The 26,278-nt window shown below is 43.6% G+C and overlaps 1 protein-coding gene across 6 annotated transcripts in view; it reads right to left on the bottom strand.

Annotated features, from left to right (window-relative positions):
* Positions 1-26,278, bottom strand: part of KCNK10 (potassium two pore domain channel subfamily K member 10) — a 132,539-nt gene that overhangs the window by 33,454 nt on the left and 72,807 nt on the right. For all 6 annotated transcript variants that reach the window (XM_046010074.1, XM_046010077.1, XM_046010073.1 and 3 more), the window contains exons 3-4: positions 15,439-15,556; positions 4,358-4,518 (exon numbers count right to left, since the gene is read on the bottom strand). In XM_046010074.1, the coding sequence (XP_045866030.1) occupies positions 4,358-4,518; positions 15,439-15,556 (279 nt within the window). The remainder of the gene's footprint in view (positions 1-4,357; positions 4,519-15,438; positions 15,557-26,278) is intronic.

Below are 26,278 nucleotides of genomic sequence, written 5' to 3'. Positions count from 1 at the left end.
AGTGAAGGGACATCTTGGGACTGAGCCCTTAACCTACGGGATCTGACGTTACCTCCAGGTAAATAGAGTCAGAATTCAGTTGAACTGTAGGACAACCAGCTGGCATCAAAGAATTGCTTGGTGGTGTAGGGGGGGAAAGTCTGCACATCAGAAATTGTACCATGATCCTCAACTTCTCATGGGGGAACTGATGAACCAACCCAGAAACAACCTTCCTCCACTATGCAAGATAAGTAAGTGTTGAACTTTAACCCATGGTTAATCAGTGTTGGGGCAACGTTTATCTTCCTGAACTCATGTTCCATGTGAAAGGACTTTAGCCAGAGGAACATTCTGGTGGCTCAGTCAGACAAGTGACTTACAGGTGGCCTTGGTGGAAGGGACTGAGCTCCTTCACCTCAGCCCCTTCTTCTCCCATCTGAAACCATCTGCTACATAGAGGTACACTTTGATTTTCTCTCTATGATTTAGCAAGGTTAATGGGGCTGACCCTCTCATTGACGGGGCCTGGGCTGCGGATGACTAGAAGAGATGGAATTTCTAAAATGGTCCATAAAAATATCCCACCCTAATCCCCAGGACCTCTGCTGTGATGAGCTACCACTCCCATAACTATGATATATCATATGGCACGGTTGACCTTAAGATAGGAAAATTATCCATGTGAGCCTGATCAAATCACAGGAGCCCTTAAAAGCAGGGCACTTTCTCAGGTTGGTGGCAGAGAGACAAAGGGAAGTCAGAGAGATACAAAACACCAGAAGAATCCCATGTTCACTTTAAAGATGGAGGGGCAATGTGCCAAGGAATTCAGACATCTCCTAGAAGCTGAGAATGGGTGGCTTCTGCCTGACAGCCAGCAAGGACACAGGAATCTCAGTCCCACAACCACTGGCAACTGATTTTTGCCAAAATCTGAATGAGATTGGAAGCAGATTCTTCCCCAGATCCAGAGCCCAACCCAGCCAACACCTTCATTTCAGCCCCATGCTGTGCTGAGCCTAGCACCCACCCAAGCCCGCCTGGACTTCTGACCTACAGCACTGTGATACGATAAATAGGTGTTGTTTAAAGCGTCTGCACTTGTGATAATCTGTTACACATCCATAGAAAATTAATACAGCAGGGAAGTCCTTCTGACTCAGGGTGAAGTGGTTAATAAGTCTTTTTGGCATCAAAACCAAAGCTATAAGACACCTGGTGGCTCAGTCAGTTTAGGGTCTGCCTTGAGCTCAGGTCATGATCTCCAGGTCCTGGGATGGAGCCCCATGTCAGGCTTCCTGCTCAGCAGGGAGTCTGCTTCTCCCTCTCTCTCTGTACCTTCGCTTATGTTCTCCTTCTCTCTTAAATGAATAAAATCTTAAAAAAAAAAAAAAGCTATATCCTCCGATCAGTTTATCAGCAATAAAGCTGACTTCTTAAACTTCATCTGAGTCCCCCATTTTTCAATTATTTCTGATTTCAGAAGGAAAAAAAAAAAGAAGGGGAAAAAGGTTTTATTTATTCATCTGATATAAGCCCCAGTAGGTGGGTATTGTATTACTCTGCAGCCAAAAGCATTCCTAAATAATACATTAACCTCCAGCAACTCTTTAAAATGAGGCTCAGACCTGGGATAAGGAAGAAGGACCCAAATCATGTCACCTCAGAACACAGGCACCCAGAAGGCTTATTTTATATTTTATCTTTACTCCACTAAAAATCATCTCTTCCCTATAGCTGAGAGAAAACACAGCAGATGAAGAAAAAAACTTAATCCTTAATTGGATGGAAGGGGGAAATGTATCTTCCCCACAGGAACTAAAAATCCACAACCTCCAACTTCAACGAAGTTTATAAAATTTTTAAATTTTCAGTTTTCAAGTAATCATCTAAGAGTAGCTGGCCTTTGAGATGTCATTTAAATGAATGGCAAAGCGCTTTGAGATTTTCCACCAAAACTACAGGCAGCCAGCGAAGTGCAGATGGGTTGTTTGTGTATTCAGGAAGCACGCTTCTCCTCCTCCTGGAACTCAGTCACCCCTTCCAACAGCACCCTCCTCCGATGTTCTGCAAATGCATACATCGCAGGCTGCCAATTCCATAATACACTGCGGTTTCCTTCCTAAAAGACTCCCAGTCTTTGATGGCTCTGCAAGGAACTGAGTGCCATCAGCATAAAAACAAAATGCAGGGTTTTTAAGGCTCTGTCCCAGAGTCCTTCGAACCACCCATCTGAGAGGCAGTTTTAAGGGAAGGAGACTTATACTCTCCACTTGTAGTTCGAAATTCATTAGGGGAAACTAGTCCCCAAATTCAGTAGCATATGTGGTCACAATGATGGCAATCTCTTCCTTCATTTAGAATACAGTAACTAATTTTTTTTTTCTAAATGGGGAATTTCAAAAGCTTTTAGTGCAATCCTTTCTTTCTACAAATAAGGAAACTTAGATCTAAAGAAGCTACATAAAAATAAAAATGCCGGGTCAGTCATTTCTCCATTTGAATCCTTTTCTGAGTGTTCTATCCACCAGACTCCTGTCTAACTTGGAGGGCTGTGAGACCCTGGCTAACAGGGCACCTCTGAGAAGCTCAAAACAGCTCCTGGAGATGGGTTTGGAGATGGAGACTTGCCATGTCTGGTTGAGGGAGACCTGAACATCTGAGAAGCAGAAAAGCTGAGCCTTGACGGTTTCCATGGTGACCACTGAGCCCAAGCCTATGCTCTAACGAGCCTGCTGGCCAGCCAGCACCTGGGAGCAAAGGTTGTGGGACATTCCAGGAATATCCACGCACCGCTGAGCTCCTCAGAGGAAATCAAATGGGTGTCTAGGCTGTTAATAAGGGCTTCTTTCGGGACACAGATACACAGCAGATCTGAACTCTGTGTGTCTGGCCCCTCGCAAGCTCTCTTCCATACATCATTCCACTTAATCATCGCCAAAACCTTCTAAAGTAGATTCGAATTCTATCCTCCTCTTTCTCACCAATGAGTAAACTGAGGTCGCTCACCCAGGATCACTGAGCTCATAAAAGATAGCTCTAAACTGGTTCTCCTGCCCCATTCCTCCACTCTCTCAAACCTGAAACTGCTCACCTGGGGAGCACCCTATCTTTTTCTGAAGAGAAGTCGTGTTCTTGTCTCAGAGAGAAAAACAAGTGCGGCGTTAGAGCTCACCACTGATCTATCTTTACCCATCATTGCTGGATTCAGAAAAGGTCTCAAATAGTCATTTTTAAATATTAAGTCATCATCAGAAACAACTCCCTAAAGAAGGTTTGAAAGACTCAAGAACTAGGTCAGTAATGAAAAAGAGAGCAGAAATGATGTTACACCTGAGCCAAACAAGTTTCCTGTGAGATTATATGGATAAGTGTTAGTTAAAGGGCATTGAGAAGCCCAAGCCAATGGCATCTGCTCCACAAACACGTCACTGAGGCCAGGAATGCCATCTTTAGTAAATAAATTCCTTGAGTTGAGTTTTTGTCCCTTGTTTAAAGGTAAGTATTCCCAGGAAGAAAAAACCCACTAAGATAATGGCAGTCATCAACACCTTAGTATAAGTTAGTACATGCTACTGCTGAGAAAGCACTCAGAAGTGAGAGGACAGAGAGAGTGGGGCCATGAAGAGACAGATACAAAACATGACGAAGTATCTGGAAAAGGCAGGCTTCTGGAAGAGGTCTTAGAAGCCAGGATCAGCCTAAAGATACCAGACCTAGAAATAAAAAGGAGTGAAGAGTTTCCAATAACAAAACAAATGGATTTACTTCTTTACTTTATTTCCAATACACTTAGCAACCTATCTTCCCTCTTTAAGATGGAACTGAGTACCCTCCTATCTTCAGAAAACCTCATTTGGGCACACCTATACTTAACCCTCTTTGTTGTGATTCCAAAAATACCACTGTAAAGAAGGAAACTGCTAAAGAGAAGGGAGTTTAGGCACAGTACTGTGACTACCATTGGCCAAAACAGAAAATACAATTACGACATAAAAGTCTTCCATTAAAAGTGACAATGAAAAGAATAAATGAAACAAGATGGGATCAGGAGGGAGACAAACCACAGGAAACTCTTAATCTCACAAAACAAACTAAGGGTTGCTGGGGGTAGGGGGGTAGGGAGAGGGTGGTGAGGTTATGGACATTGGGGAGGGTATGTGATACGGCGAGTGCTATGAAGTGTGTAAACCTGGTGATTCACAGACCTGCACCCCTGGGGCTAATAATACATTATATGTTAATAAAAAAATAAAAAAATATTTTTTTGAAAAGTGACAATGATATAACACCCTAATCATTCGTGCTAGATCCCGTCGGGCTAAAAAGCCAGTTAGATTGCAGAGGTGAGGGTTTAGAGAGATGCAGTACTCACTCGAAAGACCTTCTCCACTCTTGCAATGCTCTTCCCAAAGATGGTTCCAAGTTGGTCTCCAATTCCAGCCAATAAGAAACCAAAGAGCGGAATTCCAAAGATGGCATATAAAATACAAAAGATTTTGCCTCCTTCAGTGCTTGGAGCAATATTCCCATACCCTGGTGAGAAACAGTAAAAAGAGAGAGAGGTGAAGCGGCCAAGAAATGAAAGAGCTGAATCAAAGAATCCACAGATTTCTTAAAGGGTTTCTATGCAATCCCGCCGCACAAGCTTTAGGGAGAGGAGCATCATCAAAAATCTAACATTCAGGGGGCGCCTGGGTGGCTCAGTTGGTTAAATGTCTGCCTTCAGCTCAGGTCATGATCCCAGGGTCCTGGGATCAAGCCTGACGTCAGACTCCCTGCTCAGCGGGAAGCCTGCTTTTCCCTCTTCCACTTCCCCTGCTTGTGTTCCCTCTCTCGCTGTGTCTCTCTCTGTCAAATAGAGATTAAACAATTTTTTAAAAAATCTAACATTCAGAACATTGTTTCATTACTTCTCTTCCTTCTCTTCCTGGAAAGAGTTTTAAGGAGATCCAGCCTTCCTGGATCTTAATGTGTTCAATTAGATTACATTTTAGGAAATTCACAGTCACCTAGCATTGCACTGCTGATGAAAACCAGTATCTTCCACTTCAGAAACACCAAATATCTTGGGCACATGTGTTCAGAGAGATGTGAAGGTCCAAGGAGGGCTCCCCGTTGCCCTTTCTAGATTGGAAAAGAGCTTATCCTTTAGTCTCTTCCCACGAGCCTCCCCTCCACTTGACAGACTGGCTGTCTTCCACATTGGGCTCTCTAGGCTGATGGGTGCTCTGCATCAGGCAGGGTATGTGATCTAGCACAAATGCGGAAAGGACCCAAGGATCATACAGCCCCATCCTGAGATGCCTGAAAACAGCAGAGCAGTGAAGGAAGACCGTGCCTTTTCCCACACTGACGGTGATGTTTAGCTCTACTTGGCTCTTTTTTCCTTGACTGGGAACTCTGCATCGTGTCTGGGTCCTGCCTCTCCTCTCACCCGCTTCTTTCATCAAGGGCTATCAGGCGCTAAAGACATGTGTATTGGTGGAATGGATGTTTGAATATAAAAGAATTTTTTTAATTTATTTACTTGACAGAGATCACAAGTAGGCAGAGAGGCAGGCAGAGAGAGAGAGAGGAGGAGGAAGCAGGCTCCCTGCTGAGCAGAGAGAGAGCCCGATGCGGGGCTCAATCCCAGGACCCTGAAATCATGACCTGAGCCGAAGGCAGAGGCTTTAACCCACTGAGCCACTCAGGCGCCCCTATAAAAGAATCTTTTTATAGCCATGTCTATAATATGTATTTCTAATACTGCTTGAAAACACCAACATCTGCATTCTTAAGAATTCTGCAATTATGTAAGTAAATTCTGTATAGCGAGCACTGGGCTTCCTCTGTGTGAATGGGGCTAAGGGACGTAGTACTGAGGGGAAAAGGCTATGGTATTGGCACAAGTTATAGAGAGATGAGAATCTAAATTTCTCGATATTCAGTTTCATGCCAATGAATATTGCCTATGAATATTGCAGTATTATGCTAACTACCATCTGGAGAGTCACTCAACTGTTCTTCCCTATTAGGGTAACTCAGCAGGGGGGCCTGTTTCCAAATCCATGCGATGGGTGAGTTACTGGGTTCGTGGTTGTAAGCATGTTAGGCTTGCAGCACATTGGCCAAGGCCAAGTTGATGCTGCCTGTCCTGCATCTCCTACAAGCCTCGAGAACTCGCTGCTGCCGTCTGCTTTTGGGTGGTGACTCACCTGGCTATTTTCCTTTTCAATTTTCTTGTCAGAATCATTCAAACCTTTTATCATGAAATTATCTAAATTACAGTTTCCATTTCTCAGACGAGTGTTCAGGCAAGCCTTCTTCCTCTTGTGTTCCTTTTACTCAGCACCATTTTCATTTAATTGTGCAAAAGAGACTCTTGGAACTTTTTTCAGGTGCTTTCAGGAACTTGGACAAAACCATTTTTCTAAGTGTTGCCCAGGGAATAAATGTGCCTACACAGCTTCCCTTCACACAGGTCGATGGGGACCTGCGGAAACATCCATGACTCTTGCTTGACTGTCTCCGAGCCGCCTGATCGCTGTCAGGGAAGGTAGGTTTTCTTTCTTCTCAATATCTCAGAAGGAAACATGCGTAGACACAGCACAGGCAAACAAACTGAAGCTTCGAGCCTGCTGAATAGGCATCTTGTTAGCCCCGACAAGAAGTGCGCACACTTCTTCCAGCTTTTGGTGAGGACCTGGCCCCCTGCCTGGGTGAGGACTGTGTTCAGGGAACTTGCTGGTAGCATCCAAGGAGCATGACAAAGGAGAGAGAAGACAGAAGGTCTGGATCCAATTCTACCTCACTGCACCCTGTTGTTCCCAGTGTCTCTTAACCTCCACAAACCCCGGTGTCAGAGAGGTTTGAAGATCATGTGGGAAAATCGGTGAGCTGTAAAGTACCATATGAAAGCAAAGTAGTAGTATTACTCATAGTATTACTACTACAATTGGCTCCTTATTACTCAGTGTTTCACAGACTAGAACACTATGTTATAGTTATAACAAAGATCTTGGGTAAGGACACCAGTAAGTAAAATCCACTAATACTCAAATAAGTCTTTAAATATATTCAGGGCCATCACTTCATACTGGGCATAAGGTAATTGCCATTCTTAAGTAACACTGTGTTTGTGCATTGTGTGTGTGTACGTGTGTGTGTGTGTGTGTGTGTGTGTGTGTCCCTTGTCTCTGAGGCACTATGTGGGAAAGCTGTCCCAGGGGAACCCTCAACCCTGTTGTTCCAGACTTTTAACAATTTGAGGCTTTGCTCTGAGACAATGGGAAGGCCACATTCCTGGATATTTGGCTCTACTTTACTGAGCCTGTGAGACTGCTCTGCTCCTCCACCTAGGATCTTTGGGAGAACCTTGAAGGAGGGGTGACAGTTATATAGACTGGAGACTGGAGACTGGAGAGCTTCCTGTTCTGACACTCCCACTTCCTGACTCTCGGATCTTGAGGATTTCCCTAACCTTTCTGCCTCACTTTCCTCCTCTGACATGGGGCTACTGATAGCACAGCTATTAAAGATGGAAAGAGGGGCGCCCGGGTGGCTCAGTCAGTTAGCCACCGACTCTTGGTTTCAGTTCAGGTCATGATCTCAGGGTCATAAGATCAAACCCGATGGCAGGCTCTGTGCTCAGCAGAGCCAAGTCTGCTTGGGATTCTCTCTCTTTCTCTCTCTCTACCCCTCCCCCTAAAAAAAACAAATAAATCTTAAAAAAAAAAAAAGATGAAATGGGTTACATGTGAAGTATAAGTTGCCTGTGGAGATTAAGTACATGTAAATCTCAACACAAAGTAAGCACTCAGTAAGTATTAGCCATGATCATCTTGCCCGGGGTTTTCTGTAGGAAGGAATCACTTCTGAGCAATATGTTTCCGGGAAAACTAAGCCCCAGGAGAAAACAGATGGTTGGTTCCTGTCTTCCCTCCAGAAACTCCACCATCTCCCACAGTGCCAGGACAAGGGACAGAATGTCTGTACTGCCAATGCGGCTGGCTCGGTGAGTTGGATAGGCCACCACTGTATTTGGGGTGTGGGAATCTCTCGGCACAGCTAGGGGCAGCAACATCTGGGAAATGAGATGGGATGACATGGCAGCAAGAGAGGCAGTTGGCCAGAGAGAACTAGCCCAGAACATTAGAACTGGCTTTAAGGAAAGCAAAGGAAGTCCAAACAGTGACTTTTGGTAGGAGAGGACCAATCCAGCAAGGACTGTCTGTTACAAATGAGGAGGATCAAGGCAGGGCTTGGCTGTGTTTACCTCTAGCCAAAGAACAATTCCTGGCCCTTTTTGAAGAGGAAACTGGTGTTTAAAGAAGGCTTCCTGAGTCGCTCATGTGTAACACTTCCATTTGCTATTTACATGCCAAAGTCAGACGTCTGCCAAACCATGTGCCGTTCAGCTCTGTTATTTGGTGAAGAATGTTCATTCTAGAACCAGAATGTCTAGGGGTGCTAACCTGGCTCTCTGGAGGTGAAATCTGTGCATCGACACTAAGAAGGGCCCCAAGCTTGGTTTATTGATCTGCTGTTGCCATTTTGATCTTCTTAATCATTTTTTAACAAGGGACCACATTTTCATTTTACACTGGGCCCTACACATTTTATACCTCATCCTACTGAATGTAGCTGGGCTAGCCTGCTTACTAACCATGAGATAATGGCCAAGTTACTTGACATCTTGGAGCCTCTGTCTTCTCATCAGTCATCTGAGCTAATAACAGTACCTACTGGATATGCTGAATGCGAGACTAAGTGAGATAATTATGTGGATTCCAGTGCCTGGCACCTGTGAGCACTCAGTAAATGTTAGTCCCAATGATGGCTCCTTCCAAAGCCACAGGTGAGCCCCCAGTTCAGGTGTTGGGTAAGTAGAAATAGCTGCTCAGGTACTTTGGCAGGTACAACTCTTAATTAAGTCCGGGCAAGTGACAGTTACTAGCTACTATCTGGGACCGAGCAGGTGCTCTTTCTGATTTCAGTAGAGTCAGGTGATTCAACCTAAAAATGTCTCAAAGACTGAAATCTACTAGCATCCCATAGCTGTTGATAAGAAAGCATCATTTGCTACACTGACGAATAATGGCTTGTGGGAAAGCACCTGAACAAAGGAGTGAACGTCATTCCTCCAGCTTAGAAACCCTAGCTGGTGGGAAACCACCAGCAGAGTCAACATTCAAGAGCAGGTGGGACTTTCCCACAACAGAATTAGTTACTGAAAGAGGGGACAGGGGACAGGGCACCCTCAGCAAAGACTGGACAGAGTTTCATCTTCCTCTGGCGAAGCTCCTAGTTTGGAGAAGTGCCTGAATATATTCCCTTTTGCTACACATTTGTAAGCCTTCTTGTATATGTGAACGTAAGAAAACATTGTTTGAAAAGAAATACTTTGATACCTTCAGATAAAAGAGACCTCTGATACTGAGTCGTATTGCTGCTTTTCAGAAAAGACTGTTATTCCTAAGACCTCTCTATACACATTCTAAATAATGAACACATTTTTCTTATGTCTGGCAAGTGCATAACCTCATGTGGCTCATGAGAGTCTTTCTGGAAAGCAATTTGGCAAGCCTTTAAAAAGTCCATGCCCTTTGACACCGCAGTTCCTTGGGGAGCCTCCCAAGGAAACAACCAGAGACGAAGACCACACTTGACACACAAAGATTGTCACTGCGATGTTACATTATCACAAAATAGATGTGATTATGGTGTGGGTAGTATATCTGATGGAACCCAATAAAAATTGTGTTTTTCAAAGAAACTTACTAATATGGGAAAATGTTTAGAGGATTGTGGCACAAATTATATGAACTCAAGTAAGCAGGTTGATGTCGATATGTCACAAATAATGAAAGTACAGCTTCTCAGCTCCAGCGACTCCACTGTACAACCCCTGAATAGTGGAAAATTTCTCAAGACCTAGAAGAATTCACGGGCTCTGAACTTTCCTGTAAGCCTTACGACCATATGCAATGAGTGAATTTACCACCAAATAATTGTTCTTACTATGATTGTGCTCAGGTTTTATTTAGAATTCTCTAACTGTATGATTTTGCAAAGATCCTCCACTCTAGAGTTAAAATTAAGCCAGCTAAATGGTTTTCAACTTACAGTGCTTTGTTTTTCAATGAAGAGAAAGAGAGAGTGAGAGACAAAATAGCACTTTTACCCATAGTGTAGAACAAGGTCCTGGTCTCTAGCAGAAAACTGAGCCATGATACGAAAGTGGACTTGTATTTGGGGCTTGGTTTTATCCTCATCTGTTTTTTGTTTGTATGCTTGTTTTGTAGTAGTTTCCCTTTCAGCACCCACCTTCCCTTCAGATTTGGGGGAAAGGTCTTCATCCCATGCACAGATATGACATAATGTAAGAAAACATTGGTTTTCTTACCTGCCTCCCACAACAGAGGCAACAGAGCCTCCCAGGCAGCCAGGACAAAAATGCCTTTACCCAGAGGCTCATCCAATAGGTGTTCTATCTAAGACATTAAGAGTGAGTGGCCCAAAGAAGGCAGGGGGGTAGGGTCAGACACAGTGAGGCCAGAGGACACTTATGGACCCTCTGTGATCTCTGCTCCTTAAGTATATCTTAGATAATAGAAAACCCAATGCAGTCTGACTTCAACAAAAACAGAAATGCACTGCCCCCAGGGAATAAGGGATTCAACATTTATTTCTTAACACCTTGCGGGTAGCTTCAACTAAAGTTCAAAACATGTTAGCTGGACCCATTTATCACACCGCTGTTCTTCTACTGTTTCTTTAATGTTATCTGAATTCTAGCCAAGAACATGACTGCCACTCCTGGGCCTATCTCTTTCCAGATTTACCTCCAGGAAAAAAGAGAGGAAGACACTTCTTCAAAAGTTTAAGCAAAAGTCCAGGAACTGAATTTCTTATTGGCCTAATCTAGATCTCACGTCCACCTCTGAACGAAGACTGTCGGCAGACACAGGCAAAACACTAAATTTCTTGGTCTAGAAATGGTAATTCATCCCCTTGGGCCTGGAGGCCAACCTTGTGGAAGAAGGCCATTAGGAACTGGTGATCAGGAGACAAGAGTGTATAAGTAAATGGACACCAGGCAGCAGAAAGCCAAGGACTACGAGTGATTTGCTCAAAGATTCCAGTGTACATACACTACAAAGGGCAGCAAATGTACATATCAAATGTTTCTCTTTAGGCGGATGGAAACAGCATTCCCCATAACATAAGGTCATGTGGTCAATAAACATTGTTGTTTAATAAACCAAGCCCCTGGGACCCTAACAAGTTGACACAATAAATACCATCAGTGAGTATTCCAACATAGCTATAGTGTTTTTCAGTGCATCCTACAGACCCCTGATTTAACCATTTTATAAAGCAAGAAAATTAGGATTTTCCTGTCTTCTTTAATACGCACTAATGTCTCATGGATCCAACACTGGGTACTGGAGGGCATTTCCCAAAATGTACCTTTTGAAGTGGCCCAGACTTCCTCAGTTTTAATTATTTTACTATAAATCCCCTTAAAATGCATGGCACATATCCCCATCTTAGTAAAACCAGGCTGATGAACACAATTTAATCCGACACTGGTCTTTTCTGATCCAGTACAGTGATGCTCTTGGGTGTCACTGAGTTTTATAGCACTTTTTACCCTTATACCAAATGGTGCCAGGCCACCCTGCTTCCTTCATTGGGAGCTATAATATTGTGGACTAAAATGATCCAGTCTGGTCTGGAGTATCAAAAGTCTCCTGGGCCCCAAACCTACTAGTGTAATGTCAACCTCCAAAATTTATAATAATCAATCTTAATATATTTATATATTTGCAAGTGTGAACATGGCATGTCATATAATTAAATTAAAAGACTTTCTAAAAAGAAATGCTGTTTCTTTTTCAACCCAAATTTTCTTATTGCATATAACTTTCTTGAATGCACCAATGTAGAAAGAACACAGATCCTAAAGGCTAGGTCTAAAAACAGTAAAAAGAGGCCTGTACCTCAAAAACAATCCTTAGCCTCTGAAACTTGCACCAGTTAGGAAGTTGATTATCGAAGATGTACATCCCAAAAGGATGGCACCCTATCCAGCACCCACATAAGTGGTCGTGAAGGGTAAGGGAGCAGGAAGAACCTGTTGTAGAGAGCAACAGATGAGGGAGGGCTTCCCAGAGAGCATAAAGGGTGTTAATGACAAGATCCTCCCACCTCTCAATGCTACGTGTCTCTTAATTGGGATTTTTATTGCAGTGTGATGACACTTTTGTAGAGGGACAGAAAACTCTCATTTTCAGCAGAACTGGGAGAGGAATTTTATCTATGGCTTCCCTTATATGTGTAAGGATTACCAAAAAAGTTGGACGGATGCCACATGGGAAAAAAATAAAGAGAAGAAGCACAGAGAAGGAAGAGAGAGCCCATTGGTGTAAAACCCCTGAAAGTGCCAGCAAAAATCCACTTATGAAGGAGAGGGTCTCATTCTGAACTTCAGAAGAGTGATCCTTGTTTGCACCAAGTGTAGAAAACGGGGTGAAGAGAGAAAGCAGCAGAAGCCCCCTTGAACTTGATCTGGTTCAAAAGAAATTAAAAAGGCAGGACTAAACAGAGAATAACATAGATGGGTCACATTTGCAGGAAACCCTCTCTCTCTTTGGCAGCAGAAAAGAGAAGAGTTAGGGATGTGCTACCTGGAAGGTTACCACACCTCTCCTGGCTCTCCTCCCCCAGCCCAGAATCACGTAGTAGATAGCTGGATCAGGAATATCCAGTTTACCGGGCATCGAGTATTTAAAAGGAAAATCTGCCCAGCATAAATATAAGACTTTTATTGCTTTTCTTTTTTTAATGTGGAAGGAGCAAAAATCTTACCAGTGGATGTAGGACACTCAGCAGAAAAATACAGACCCAACCAGACAAAAAGTGTGACCAACTATGAAGTAATCACCCACAAGAACAACCACAAAGCAGAAAAGCAAGAAATCAGGAAAGAATCAGAAAGATAACAAGGGAAAATGGAATGTGAGCTAATGGAATTCAGGAAAGAAACAGGAAGGGGAAAATGTCCCCTAATGATCACAAAAATGAAAATAAAATTGGAAGGAACGTGTGGCAAAATAGGCACTGTGCAAAAACAGGAAAGGATTAGAGAAGATAAAGCAAACAAAACAGAAACCCCATTTCATGAGTTAAAGAGGAGTAGGACAGACACAGAAGACAAGCAAAGAAGTGACAATATACGTATAATCAGAATCCCCAAACAGAACCAAAACCACATGGCAACATGTTTAAGGATGACAATCAAGACCACTTTCCTGAAGGGGAGGAAGATGGGGGGATGGGATAACTGGGTGATGGACGTTAAGGAGGGCATCGGATATAGTGAACACTGGGTATTATATAAGCCTGATGAATCACTGACCTTTACCTCTGAAACTAATAATACACTATATGTTACTTAATTGAATTCAAATTTTTAAAAAATAGAGAATTTAAAAAGAACACTTTGCCAAAATAAAAGGGACAAACCTAATAGTATCATTAGATGGAAGATAAATAACCTTTTGAGTAGCCAAGAGTCAAATCATTTATAAAAGGGGGAAAAATTGGGCTGGCATCAGGTGTCTCCACAGTAGTACAGATATCAGAAAAGAGTGGATTATCACCCAAAAGATCTACAAAAAAGAAAACGTGAGTCAAGAGTTTCATTTCCAACCATACTGCCCCAGGAGGGTAAGGCTGCCATTTTGAGCAAAGCAAAATATATCGGGGAATATTGCTTCCATGAGTCATTCTTAATGCAACTATTTGAAAATGAGTTTCAGCTGAGCAAGTGATGATGGGGAAAGCCACGAAGGACTAGAGAGGAACACTGACAAAACATATATGCGTAACTGTGACTTGAAAATAAGTGTGAGTATCAGGGTAACGGAACAGAATGTAAATCATATACCATGACGTTATAGAATGATACAGTCAGTGAGTAATAATCAGCAGCCCAAGAGCAAAAGAAGATGCTAAATAAGTTCACTGACCGCATTATACATAATAACTGAGAGCCAAGAGTCACCATTTGAATTGAGCAAATTATTGAAGAGAACCATAAACATATTTAAAAACTCAAAAGTAAACATTAAAAGGATACACACAACTAAAATTGTGTGCAGAGAAAAGATGTCATCACCTAGGATAGGGAACTAACAAATACTGCTTAAAGAAGAGAAACCATGTTATGTATGATTATAAAATTAACCCTCACACAAAATTATAAAACTCCACAAGAATCAGAAAAAAAACACACACAGATATAGTAAGACAAAAATCCATGCAAGAAAGAGGTAAGTATAGATCACCACAGGATGAGTTATAAAGAGCATTTACCTAGTCAAAATCATGCAAATGTTCACAGCTGATTTAATTAAACTATATTGGGACGATAGGAGGACAGGAAGAGAAACCTTCTACAGTGGGGCAGGGAAGGAGAAAGAGTCATCCCCCTTATCTGCAGGGGATATGTCCCAAGACCCCCAGTGGAGCCTGAAACCACGGACATATATACTATGTTTTTCCTATACATACATCCTTATGATAAAATTTAATTTATATCTTAGGCACAGGAAGAGACTAACAACAATAGCTAATAATAAAATAGAATAATCTTAACAGTATACTTTCATAAAAGTTTTGTGAATGTGGTCTCTCAAGATATCATATAGTATTGTATTCGCCCTTCCTCTTCTTGTGACGCTGTGGGATGATAAAATGCCCATGTGATGAGATGAAGTGAGCTGAATGACATGGGCATTGTGACATGGTGTGAGGTCACTACAGACCTTCTGATGCAGCATCAGAAGGAAAATCATTCATTTCTGAAACACAGGTGACCCAGGGCAAATGAAACCTCAAGAAGCACAAGCATCGACGAGGGGACCACGGTAATTTCTCCCTCCCACAGCTGGAGGTCAAGAAACAACCTCTAATGCTGAAAATTCAGGAAATGGCAATACAAGCATGGTAGTTAAAGACAAGAAAATAAATATCAAAATAATCAACCAAAAGAGATGAGAGCATTGCCACAGGGGAGGTGAGGACGGGCAGAGGGGCAGAGACGGCTGTGTTTCATTAAACTTTGTAGAACGGTGGAGTTCTTTCATAGGCAACCTTAGTAAAAAGGACACATTTTTTAAAGGAATTGGAGCTCCACTGACCAGTCCATATTTTGATTTTTCACTCTGACCATTTCATCAAGTCCAGTCAAACTAAAGGCTCTCTAGCTCTCATTTTAAAAAATGTAATTCTTAGTCTGCTTTGACTTTTATAGAAAGCCACTACAATCCCTGCATTTCTCCGACAGTGTGTCATGAGCCTCCTGTAACCCTCAAGTTGCCAGGGTTCTAGAACCAAACATTGATCAAGTGCCATTTCTCAGCTGGCCCCCAGACAAAAAAATGTTAGCAAACAGAGGGATACCTATGGTGGTGATGACAGTCCCAGCAAAGAAAAAGGCACTTCCAAGGTCCCAGTGACTGCTGTTGTTGGAAGAGTTTCCTATTGGACTTACTCCTGCGTTGTCAGCGTCAAGGGCATGCTGCAAAGAGAGCGAGAAAGCACAAGATTCAGTTAAAAATTTAAAAAAAAAAAAATTTTTTTTAAGTTCTCAAATTCTTTCCTTGCACAAGAAACTGAAATGATCGGGCACCTGAATGGCTCAGGTGTCTGAGTGTCTGACTTGGTTTCAGCTCGGGTCACGATCTCAGGTTCATGAGATGGAGCCCCAAGTTGGGCTCCGCACTGAACAGGGAATCTGTTTGAGACTCTCTCTACATCTCCCTCTGCCCCTCGCCCATACACACAACCCTCCCCCACCACTCTCACACATGCTCTCTCTCTCTCTAATAAGTAAATAAATCTTTAAAAAAAAAAAAAGAAATGATCTATAGGGTACTGGTTATATGAACGTGGGTGCAGTCATAACATGAAATACTGAACATGCACTTACTAAAACTAGAAAATTACTTTTAGGTGGGAAAAAAAATACTAGGCTATATAGTATGGTGCCATTTATGTAAAATTTGCAGGCACAGGATTTAGGCAATCTGGGCATGGGTTATGCAAAATACATACATATCACTGTGTATATAGAAAGATGTCTAGAAAGATTGTCACCCAAAATGTCATTCCTGGAAGGCAGGATTTCAGTTGCTTTTCATTCTTCCCTTTTCTGTTTTGTTAAAATGTTTTATGCTGAGCTTGTTTCAGGATGGCAGGAGGTGAGAGCCTGGGTTCTTAAATCAAGCCAGCAAGGCTCTGCCCATTATTAACTTCAGAACCATGGACAAGTTATTTTAACCTCCGTAAATGCAAATGTCCTTATTTGCAAACGGGGAATAATAATGCCTTTGTCCACAGAGTTTTGAGGATTCATTGAGAAGGTCAGTGTAATGCACTCAGTCTAGGGCCCAGCACCGAACTAGGGGGTAACAAATAGTAGACAATTTTGTGACTGCCATTTGACTACCTGCCTGCCCCCAACGTGCAGCGTGTGTGTGCGTGTCTGTGCGCACACGTGCACGCACACACACACACTCCTTTTAAAATAAGTGACAATGACTCCTCACTGGCTGCAGGGTTTGGAATTCCATACACCTTAAACGCACATAAACTGACCAACCACACTGAGGATCCAAACTCATCTCACGCTACTAGAAAAGCTCCAGCCCAAGGCAGGTCAACTCCATGAGACATCCCCTTATATCCCTGGACCTTTGCTCATGCCCTCCCACAATCGTACCTGTCCTGTAGAGCCCAGTCTGGGCCCCACTTCTTGCCGGAGGCTCTATGCATGTACCGCAGCCCCCACAGATACCCGCTTCCCAGGGCTCATACTCCTGCACCACATACATTTAACTGGCTTTTGATCACAGGCTCCCCAGCTGAAAATCCTTGCCTAGACCCCGCGTGTGCAGAATAACGTGCAAAATACATCCGCAGCCCTTCCTGGGCTGGCCTCTGCCAGCCCCTCTCGGGCCCCGGAAGAGGGTAGAAGAACCTTCAAGCAAGGGAGCGGTGGTGAGGAAGTGACAGGGCAGGGGCTTCAGAGGGAGGGGACAAATATATGAGCTACTTTTGGAACAACAAATAGAGAGAGTATTCCCTGAACAAAGTTGGGATAACCCCACATGGAGATAACAGGTCACAGTTCAATATTGAAATGCAATTCAAATTATCCTAAATAATACCCACAGAGCTTTGTTCAAACAGGCAGAGAGCGTCTGCCACAAATCAGACTAACTGAAAAAGCCAGTCATCATTACCTTCCACCTTCACGAATCTGAGATATTTCAAACTTTCTAGACCAGGGATCAGCAACATTTTCCTCTCTTTTTTTCCCTTTGCCTATTTTTCTTTTTCCTTTAGCAATGCTTTAAATATGCAAACACCATTCTGAGCTCTTGGATGTTACAAAAGTAGGCGCCGGGCTAGATCTGGCAGACCCCTAGACAACTGACTAGACAATAGGGAAATAAAAATGTCTTTTGTTGAAGTGTATTCTCTCCTGGCCCTAAGAACATGAGATGGTCCACTGGAGGCTGTTTCTAGGATAAACCCTGGCACCCCAGGATTTAAAATCCGGCCTCGCGGGATGCACACAGGCTCTCCTAGGTCATGTTTAACAGACCTAATTGACGACTATCACTTACCCATCAGAGGCTCTGCTCTGCTTTAGAGCGAGACAGATGGCAAAATATCCATCTTCTGCTGGTAAATACTTCTGCTGGTAAAATATCCATTTTCACTGTGCTGTGTGAGTGCCATCAGACCAAAACACAGGCCTTAACTAGTGTTTATGTGCTCATTACCTGCTCGGCTGTGCCAGGCCCACCTGCAAGGAAAACCCTGGGGACAGCTCTAGGCGTGCTATCGATACCTAATATTTACAACATCTGTGAAGCTGCGTAGAGAGTTGGGCTTCAGTCAAGACTCCTGTGCTGAGAAATGTACCTAAATGTCATAAGCCACACATAAAAGTACAGATTTGCAACACAGACAAGTGGGGATGATTATTTGTTTCATCAAAAAAGCCGGAGGAAGATGCCTTTTTAAGTTTCATTATTTGAATGATGCAATTTATAAATATTTAATGTTTACATATGTAGCCCTCAAGGAAAGCATGTGTCGGTTGAAAGTGAGGGAAACTACCAGTTGCTGAGTTTTGCGTTCAGACAGGTGCTTTAGAAGCCTTATTCCATTTTATCCTTCCTGCAACTTGTGTGCTATCCAATTTTAGCCTTTCTACAACTTGCAAGAAAGTAATACTATCCCCACATTTGAGATAGGGAACCAGGCTCAGCAAAGTTAAGTAACTTGCCCTAGGCCACACAGCAGGGAAGTGGAGCTAGAATTCAAATCTGGACTTGGCCCAACTCATAATTTTGACCTCTCCTCTCTGTGTGGCCTTCCTCTCTCCCCCCCTCTGTGCTCACCTCCGGACAGAAATGAGGGAGGAAGACCGCGACTGCCCAAGAATTTAGGCAGAAGGACCTCTCAAAGGATCATTTCTAATGAAACCACATGTAAATACAGGCACCCACCTTCATTTGGCTGCTGCAGCTGGAGAAAGCTTAACTGTTCTACATTTAAAATAAAATTTAAAAAATAAACATGGGGAGCAATTGATGTTATACCCTGAGAGGGAAGAAACAGAGAAAAGAGAGCGAAAGCCCTGAAAAAGCAGGAAGACCAGGAAGTAAAGGGGAGACAGGAGGGTCCACGCATGCGAGGGAGCTCAGGCTCAGCGGCAGCAAAGCCGGCGACGTTGAAAGGTGGGTCCACTCGGCGTCCAACTTTAACTTTGCTTAGATCTCTGATATAAATCCCTCTCTCACTTTCCCAAATCTACAGGAGAGTGAGCTACACACACAAATACCTTCAGGAAGTGCTTTGGGGAAAATTAAATATAAAGGCTGTTTACGGGCATGATGGGACCAAAACGAGGTTTGGAACCCGAAACAAGGAGAAAAAGAAACTCTCCAACAAGTTATCAAGACCTTGGTGAAGCTTTGGACAATCCCCAGTCCTGGGAATAAGGTTTGATTATTCTGTCTGGATTGGGTGGGTCAGAAAGACTCCGGCAAACCACCAGAATTGAAACGAAATGGCACACATGAGCCATCCACGCAGAAAGAGAATCCAGGTTAAACAGTCTAGCACTTGAATTAATGGCATCATTTTAAACCCAGAATATTTCTGATGGAGTTCAGAGTTCCAACTTTATTAATTTTTTAAAGTATTTTCTAATCATCTTAATTGTTTGAACTCAAGTAAAACATTTTAAAATTAAATGCACTTGCTCTCATGTTTTTTTCTCTGTGTTCAGGCTGCACAAGTGAAGACCAGCCAGCCCATTAGAAATGTCTGAGCACATAGATAATGAAATGATGCATCTGAGCCATGTACGCCTTCACTTAAAAGATCAGTTATAGGGGAGAGATGTGACCAACAGCAGCATCATGTTAGCCTCCAATCTCAGACCCCATGAGCATCATGTGTGCACTTATCAGCTCAACCAGTATCAAGTTCAGAGAGCCCTTATGAGGACCCAAAAAGAAATTATACTCGATATGATGTGAGAGCTTCAGGGAAAGGGTACTCTGGATAAGAGGGCATTACTTTAAAATTGAATTCCACCCACTCTTTAATTTTCTTTTTAGCCTCTGAGTTGGAATTTCCAGCACCCACCCAACTACCCAGTAAACAACTCATGAGTGAATGCTCAGATCATTAATAAGTGAATGAACAAACTAAAGTAATAAATGTAGGCCATGCAATTTACTTCTTTGTAAAAGCAGAGAAACGTAATAAGAAAGTAGCCCCACAAAAGAAATATAATGATTGTTTAAAAAAAAAGAAGAAAAAGAAGAAGGTGGGGAGCTAACATGAATGGGGCAAGAACTAAAAGAATAGAGTGGTGGCTGCCCAGGGGATGGGTGGTGGGTGAAATGGGCGATGTTGGTCAAAGGGGACCAACTTTCCCTATAAGATGAGTAAGTTCTAAAGACCCAATATACAGCATTGTGATCACAGCTAGTGATACTGCATTATACCCTTGAAAGTTGCTAAGAGAGCAGATCTTAAGTACTCTCACCACACAAAAAAAGAAATGGTAATTATGTAACTGATGAGGCTATAATGAAATTCCATGGTAGTAATCACCTTGCAATATACAAATGTAACAAACCACCATACTGTACACCTTAAGCGAACACATTATGTATCAATCATATCTCAATAAAACTGGAGAACAACTAGACAAAAGAGTCTGTCCCCCTCCCCCATCCTCCCACGACCACCCCCAGGCGTTAAGACCACCCAAAAGGTATAACAAAGAAACCACAGCCCCTCAGAAAGTGAGGTGGGTCGGAGGCTGATGGAAGAGAGGAAACAAAGGTATCCCTCGGAGACCCCCCACCAGGTACCCCCACAAGCTCCCCCCTCCCACCTCTGTGCTGTAATCCCATTAGGCAATGCCAGGCCGTCCAAATCACTGTTGCAGATGGTGCAAGATACCATCATGAGTGTTAGCACTAATGATGACCCACGGGGGACCACTAACTGTCTGTGGCTTTTCTCCGATGATCTATGTACTCGGTGAGATAATCTGTTTTTCTGTTGCCTTATGTGGCACCAGAAAGAAAAGCAAAAAAAAAAAAACGGTGCAACAAGCATCACTCTTCATGCCTGAGATTGGCTGATGGATACAGCCGATCAGTCCATATGCCTAGACACCAGTAGCCAGAGTAATCATCTGACCCACAGTCCAACCCAAGACACTTGCCCAGTAAAGAAGGGTTCTGTGAAGGGCCATGCTGGGACCACAAGACAGGGGGAGCTCAGGACATAGGGTCATTTTACTAATAGCTTATACCAAAAGGACAAAAGGAAAGGACCTCATATGAGAACCCAAAGCTGTTTCTGTGCCTACCACATTCTTAGTCCTGAGAGGGTACAGTCCGCAAAGGGGTCTATGAAGTAGATATTTAGCCAGAGGTCGAGGCAGGATGAGGGAGTGGGTACAAAAAGTGACTTCATAAATGTATTAAAAGAGAGCACACTTTCAGCCATTAATGGACAGAAGGCAAGCCACAAACCCTGTGAGACAGAGAAAGGCAATTGGCAGAACACGTTCATTACCACTCGGAAATGCCCCTAATGATTCAAAACCCCTGTAACAGGACAGGACATCTTTCCATCTCCTTCCTCGTCTGTGGCAGAAGGGCCTCAGGTAAGAACTGGAAGTAGGATATTAATTTGTTCACCACGGTTCCTTTTTATTTCTCTTGATCCAGAAGGATTTTTCACATAAATATTTCACAGCGGTGGGAGCGAATATTCGGCTGCTAGGAGAGGGGCAAGTTACGTCCAAGTGTGAGACGACATCACAATATTTCCAACAGCAGGAGGGCACCAGAGAGGAAATCTGGAGCCACCCCCCAGCAAGGCACATCTGTGGCAGATTGCAAGGGGTCTTCGCCTCGCTCCAGAGGTGGAGAGGACGACCCCCATCAGCACTTACTCTTGCGACAGAGAGTCTGCAGTAAAGTGGGAAATGTTCAGCTTGAGCACGTTACTCAGCTTCTTTGAGTCTCTGTTTCTTCATCTGTAACATGAGGAAACCTTTCCCTGCAGGGTTGTTGTCAGGATTTTTTTTTTCAGTGGATATAAACCTTTGAGCTGTGTGCCTTGTCATTTTGTATATAATAATATTAATAATAACAGGAATCCTTTCCGAGCACTTAACAGTGCACAGAGGAACTCAGTTAACCCTCATGATGACGCTGTGAGACAGACATCACTACCACCCCCTGGGGCACCTGAGATTGAGACTAGTCAAGTCCCCTGACCATGGTCCCATAACTCGTGCATGGCACGGCTGGCAAGCAAATGCTATTAGAATTGTCAACAGAAAGATCGCCTTCCCACATGATGGAAAGACAGCCTCTCTTCATCCTCGGTGTTCTTGGTTCTCCCCATCCTAGACCGTCACGGCCCAGCTCCCTGCCTTGCAGAGAGCAAGTGGGCTCCCACCCAGGCTGGGCCCCCTACAGCCCTACCCCCTCAGCATCTCCCACAAAGAAGTGTTCGCAGAAACCAGGCCAGACCATAAAAACAAAAAGCAAGGGGCACCTTCCTTGCCTTAGTGAATATTGTAACAGTGTGTATTTTCCTGCTATCCTAACTGTATCCAATTATATGTGCAAATATTAGCCCTTCCTGGGGTACCCAACAGCAGGCTTTCATCAAAACGTTATAACCTGGTTTTAAATCTAAAGTGAAGGCACTTGTAGAACAGACAAGACAAGTAGAGAATCTGTTTAGAGAATAAAAGAACAAAACCCAAGGCAGGCTAGACTGCACTTCCAGAACCTATGGTCTTAGACAAGTGGCTTTCCTTGCTACCACTGTTTAACTCTTTGGTGGGGGTAATGGGCTAAAACTCAATTCACGGTGTGCCTGGGTGGCCAAGTCAGCTGAGTCAGCGACTCTTGATGTCAGCTCAGGTCATGATCTCAGGGTCTTGAGATCAAGCCCCGCATCAGGCTCCATGCTCCTCGGGCAGTCTGCTTCAGGTTCTCTCTCCCTCTGCCTTACCCCTCCCATCCCTGACCCCCACTGGTGTGCTCGAGGGTGCTCTCTCTCTCAAGTAAATAAATAAATAATCATTAAAAAAAAGATTTGGTCTAAAAAAAAAATTCATTAGCACCTGGGTACACACTAAGGACTAATCTATCTAAATATCGTCTTGTGGGATCAAGCCATATTTGGGGGAACTCTTTTACTTTCCAAGTTGTGCCTCACAATATAGAATTAATTTTCTTTCTCTCTTTGACTACATAAGGGAACGTTTAAACCATGAGGAAAGCATCAAGCCCATAAGGAACTGGGGTATCATATATGCTCTGATGAGATCAATAAACTTTCTGATTAACTGTCACTCTTTCATCTCCATTTGGACTCATCCTCTACAGATTCAGGAACAAATTTGCCAAATGTTGCTGAAAAGTCACCCTGGTCCTGGGGGTCCTTGATGTACACTCCTCATAATCCCAAATTAATACTTCATTTCCTGGACCCCCTCAAAGATTGTGTCAGCCCCTGTAAACTCTAATGAGTGCACTCTGATCTGGGGACAGAAGGAAGCAGAGACAATCCCAGAGACTTTGAAGAAAGCTCTAGAATACTCATAAAAATAATCCTAGTAGCCTGCATTTGCAACATGCCTTCCTCTCTTACTCAACCCTCCACAAAAAACCCACTCTCAAGTGTCGCATTACTACTCCTGTTTTAGAAATGAGACAACAGAAAACAGAAGCAGCTTGTCCACAGTTGTAGAAGTTGTGGAAGTTAGTAAGTGGGACTGGTTGAATGTACATGCCTTCAACCCTGCCTGCTCCTCTCTCCCCAAGATAGCTCTCTGTCCGGCGTGCAAACATTGTGCTAAAGCTCATCCATTATGCCACCCTCTTCCCCATGAAATAGGACAAGAGAGAGAAGTAAGAATTTGTGGTCTGGCCCTCATTTTTCAAAGAATGAAAGGTTAAGTCCTCACTCCATAAAGTTAACCTACATTGTCAAGCTCTCCATCACTTCTGTCCACAGAGAAGGAAAAAGATTTTCCTCATTCTCAAAAGAGACTAAGAACTTACCTTTAACCATAGAACCAAAGGATAACCATAACCATAACTCTGGTTTCAACAGAATATGTGGACCCAGCCTCAACACTGTATGTGAGGACACAAAGCCACGTCCCTCCGGGGCACAACCAACAGCTAATCATTACTCTGCAGTGAATAAAGGTCCTTTTGGAGGTCCCACGGGCTGAGTCTGAGACTCCTGCTCTGTGAATAAGGCCCTGAGTGTTTGCTTCTGTTCTAGAACCAGCCCTAATGGACTCCAACTAACTCCTCAAGCCAAGTCAATCTCCTTGTTCATGAGTAGAACATTGTGGTTAAAAAGCACAGACTCTGGGGCAAAACTCTTCATCTCCAGATCCCAGTTCTACCTCTCAGTTGAGCTTGGGAAAGTTATTTAACTCCTCCCTTCAGTTTCTTATCCCTACTTCAAAGCACCACTGTAAACATTAAGTGGTAAAATATTTAAGTTCCTGGCCAGAGCAAACACCATGCAAATGTTAGCTAGTGACCAAATTAATACAAGACTGGAAGATTCTGGAGGACAGGGGAAGGCATCTTGCTTCCTTTGTTATTGTTTTCTAATCACTAGCACCAAAAATAGCACCTGGTACATGACAGGAATTCAGTTAATATTAATAAATTCATTAAATTCAATTAATATCTAAATGAATAAATTTGGTTGTAATTAATGAAAATAATTATATGAGCCACACACTGTCAAAATCTCATTAAGCAAGATTTCCACTTCACTCTAGAGAATCAAATACATGCCCATTTGTATAGAAATGTGGACACCCTACCTCTCATTTCTGGGTTTTTGTTTTATTTTTATGGGATTTTTGGGGGGGTTCGGAACACAATCCTCATTTGCAAATTCATTCTTCCAATGGCATGCCAATTGCCATTAGCTCTTTAATTTCTGGCTTAAAAGCTTTAGAACTTCACTAGACAGTAATGGAATCACAGCCTCAAGGATAAGAACAATAATAGTAATGAAGAGGAGGCCTGTAGAGACAGGCCGGGGGCTGCAGGCCCGATCTTGCATGCATTGAACAATCTTCTGCATGACCACTTTCGCTGGAGAAAGGGCAGCGCCTCTGACTTCAGGGCACCAGCCGGGAGGGGTCACTTCTCTTCATCGGAGCTGTGTCCTTGGGCACAAAGGACCCAACCCTGCACTCAACAGAGGTCACCTGCTGCCTCAGCCGTGGCCTGAACTTCTTGCACAAAAGGCTGCTTGGAAGAAGGGATGCCCCAGGATGGGGAAGGAGAAGGCTTAACTGGCTCTGCACGCTGACTCCTAGCAAGGATGGCCACAGACTGCTGAATCGGGGCTCGGGTGCCATGCTTCCCTTAAATCACTGCATTCCTGGGGCGCCTGGGTGGCTCAGTCGGTTAAGCACGTGACTTTTGCTCAGGTCATGATTGATGGGTCCTGGGACCAAGCCCCCCATTAGGCTCCTTGCTCCGCAAAAAGCCTGCTTCTCACTCTCCCTCTGCCTGTCACTCTGCTACTTGTGACCTATCTCTCTCTCTCTGTCAGATAAAGAAAGAAAATCTTTTTAAAAAATCATTGCATTCCTAAATATGTAAAGCTTTGGAGGTTAGGGACACCAAGGGAATCTGCTCAGGTAGGAAAAAGGCAGAAAGGTGATTTGAGAGAAGTACCTTGGCAACCAGACTAAAAAGAAAGGACTTCTTTTGCCCAGAAACAAAATAATTTTCTGCTTTGCTTCTGCGAAGATTCTGAATAAAGGACTCTTGGTCTCCAAAACAGATATAAAAAGCTCTATTCATTCATTCCCCAAACATCAATCATCTTCTATGGGCTGGCTGCTATGCCAGGCATGAGGGATATATGGATAAAAGACACAGACTCAACCTGGAAGACCTCACAGTTGTGGGAAGGAGACAGCTGAGAAAAATGATGCTCCCTCCACAGGTCTATCAAGGGCCGAGACACACGTGAGTGCTGGGTGCTGCGGGGCCAAGCAGGGCACCGCCCACCGTGGAGGGTACACGAGGGCTTCCCCTAGCACTGGAGTTTAGGCACCTCTAAAGGTAAATCAGTTCCAAAATCCAGAGCCCCAGACTCAGCAGAGTCCCACCGTTGGCATTCCATAAATGTGTAGTTATTAAATGAATAAACGGTTTAAAACCAGCTCCTGACAACCACTGCTAACCTCTGGGTTTATGTAAGGACCAAAATGGCCATGTACTGATGGATCAGATCACGCCACTCTGCTGCCTGAAACGGCCATGGCTGTCCCATAAAGCCCTGCATGGTTTGACCCCCACCAGCCCCCAGGCTAATCTCCTACCAGTTCCCTTTGCTAACTCACCTCTAGCCATATATGCTCCTCTTCTCTCCTCAGAGATCCTGGGCCTCCTCCCACCACGGGGTCTTGGCACTCAGCTCCCCCGCCTAGAATGCCCATCCCCCTGCCTCAGTTCTCCTGCTCATGGGCCCAACGGCCCCTTTTCCTCCGCAGCGTTCATCTCCATTTTATTTATACTGATTCATGTGATTACATGCACAAGGCTTGTCTCCCTTACTACCTATCAGTAGGGTAAGCATAAAATTTATCTTTCAAACCAGGACATTTTTGAGAGAAAAA

Source organism: Meles meles, chromosome 6 (genome assembly GCF_922984935.1).
Source record: "Meles meles chromosome 6, mMelMel3.1 paternal haplotype, whole genome shotgun sequence".
Classification (NCBI taxonomy): Eukaryota; Metazoa; Chordata; class Mammalia; order Carnivora; family Mustelidae; genus Meles; species Meles meles.
Note: the sequence above shows the minus strand (reverse complement) of the source record. Positions and strands in the feature narration are given on the sequence as shown.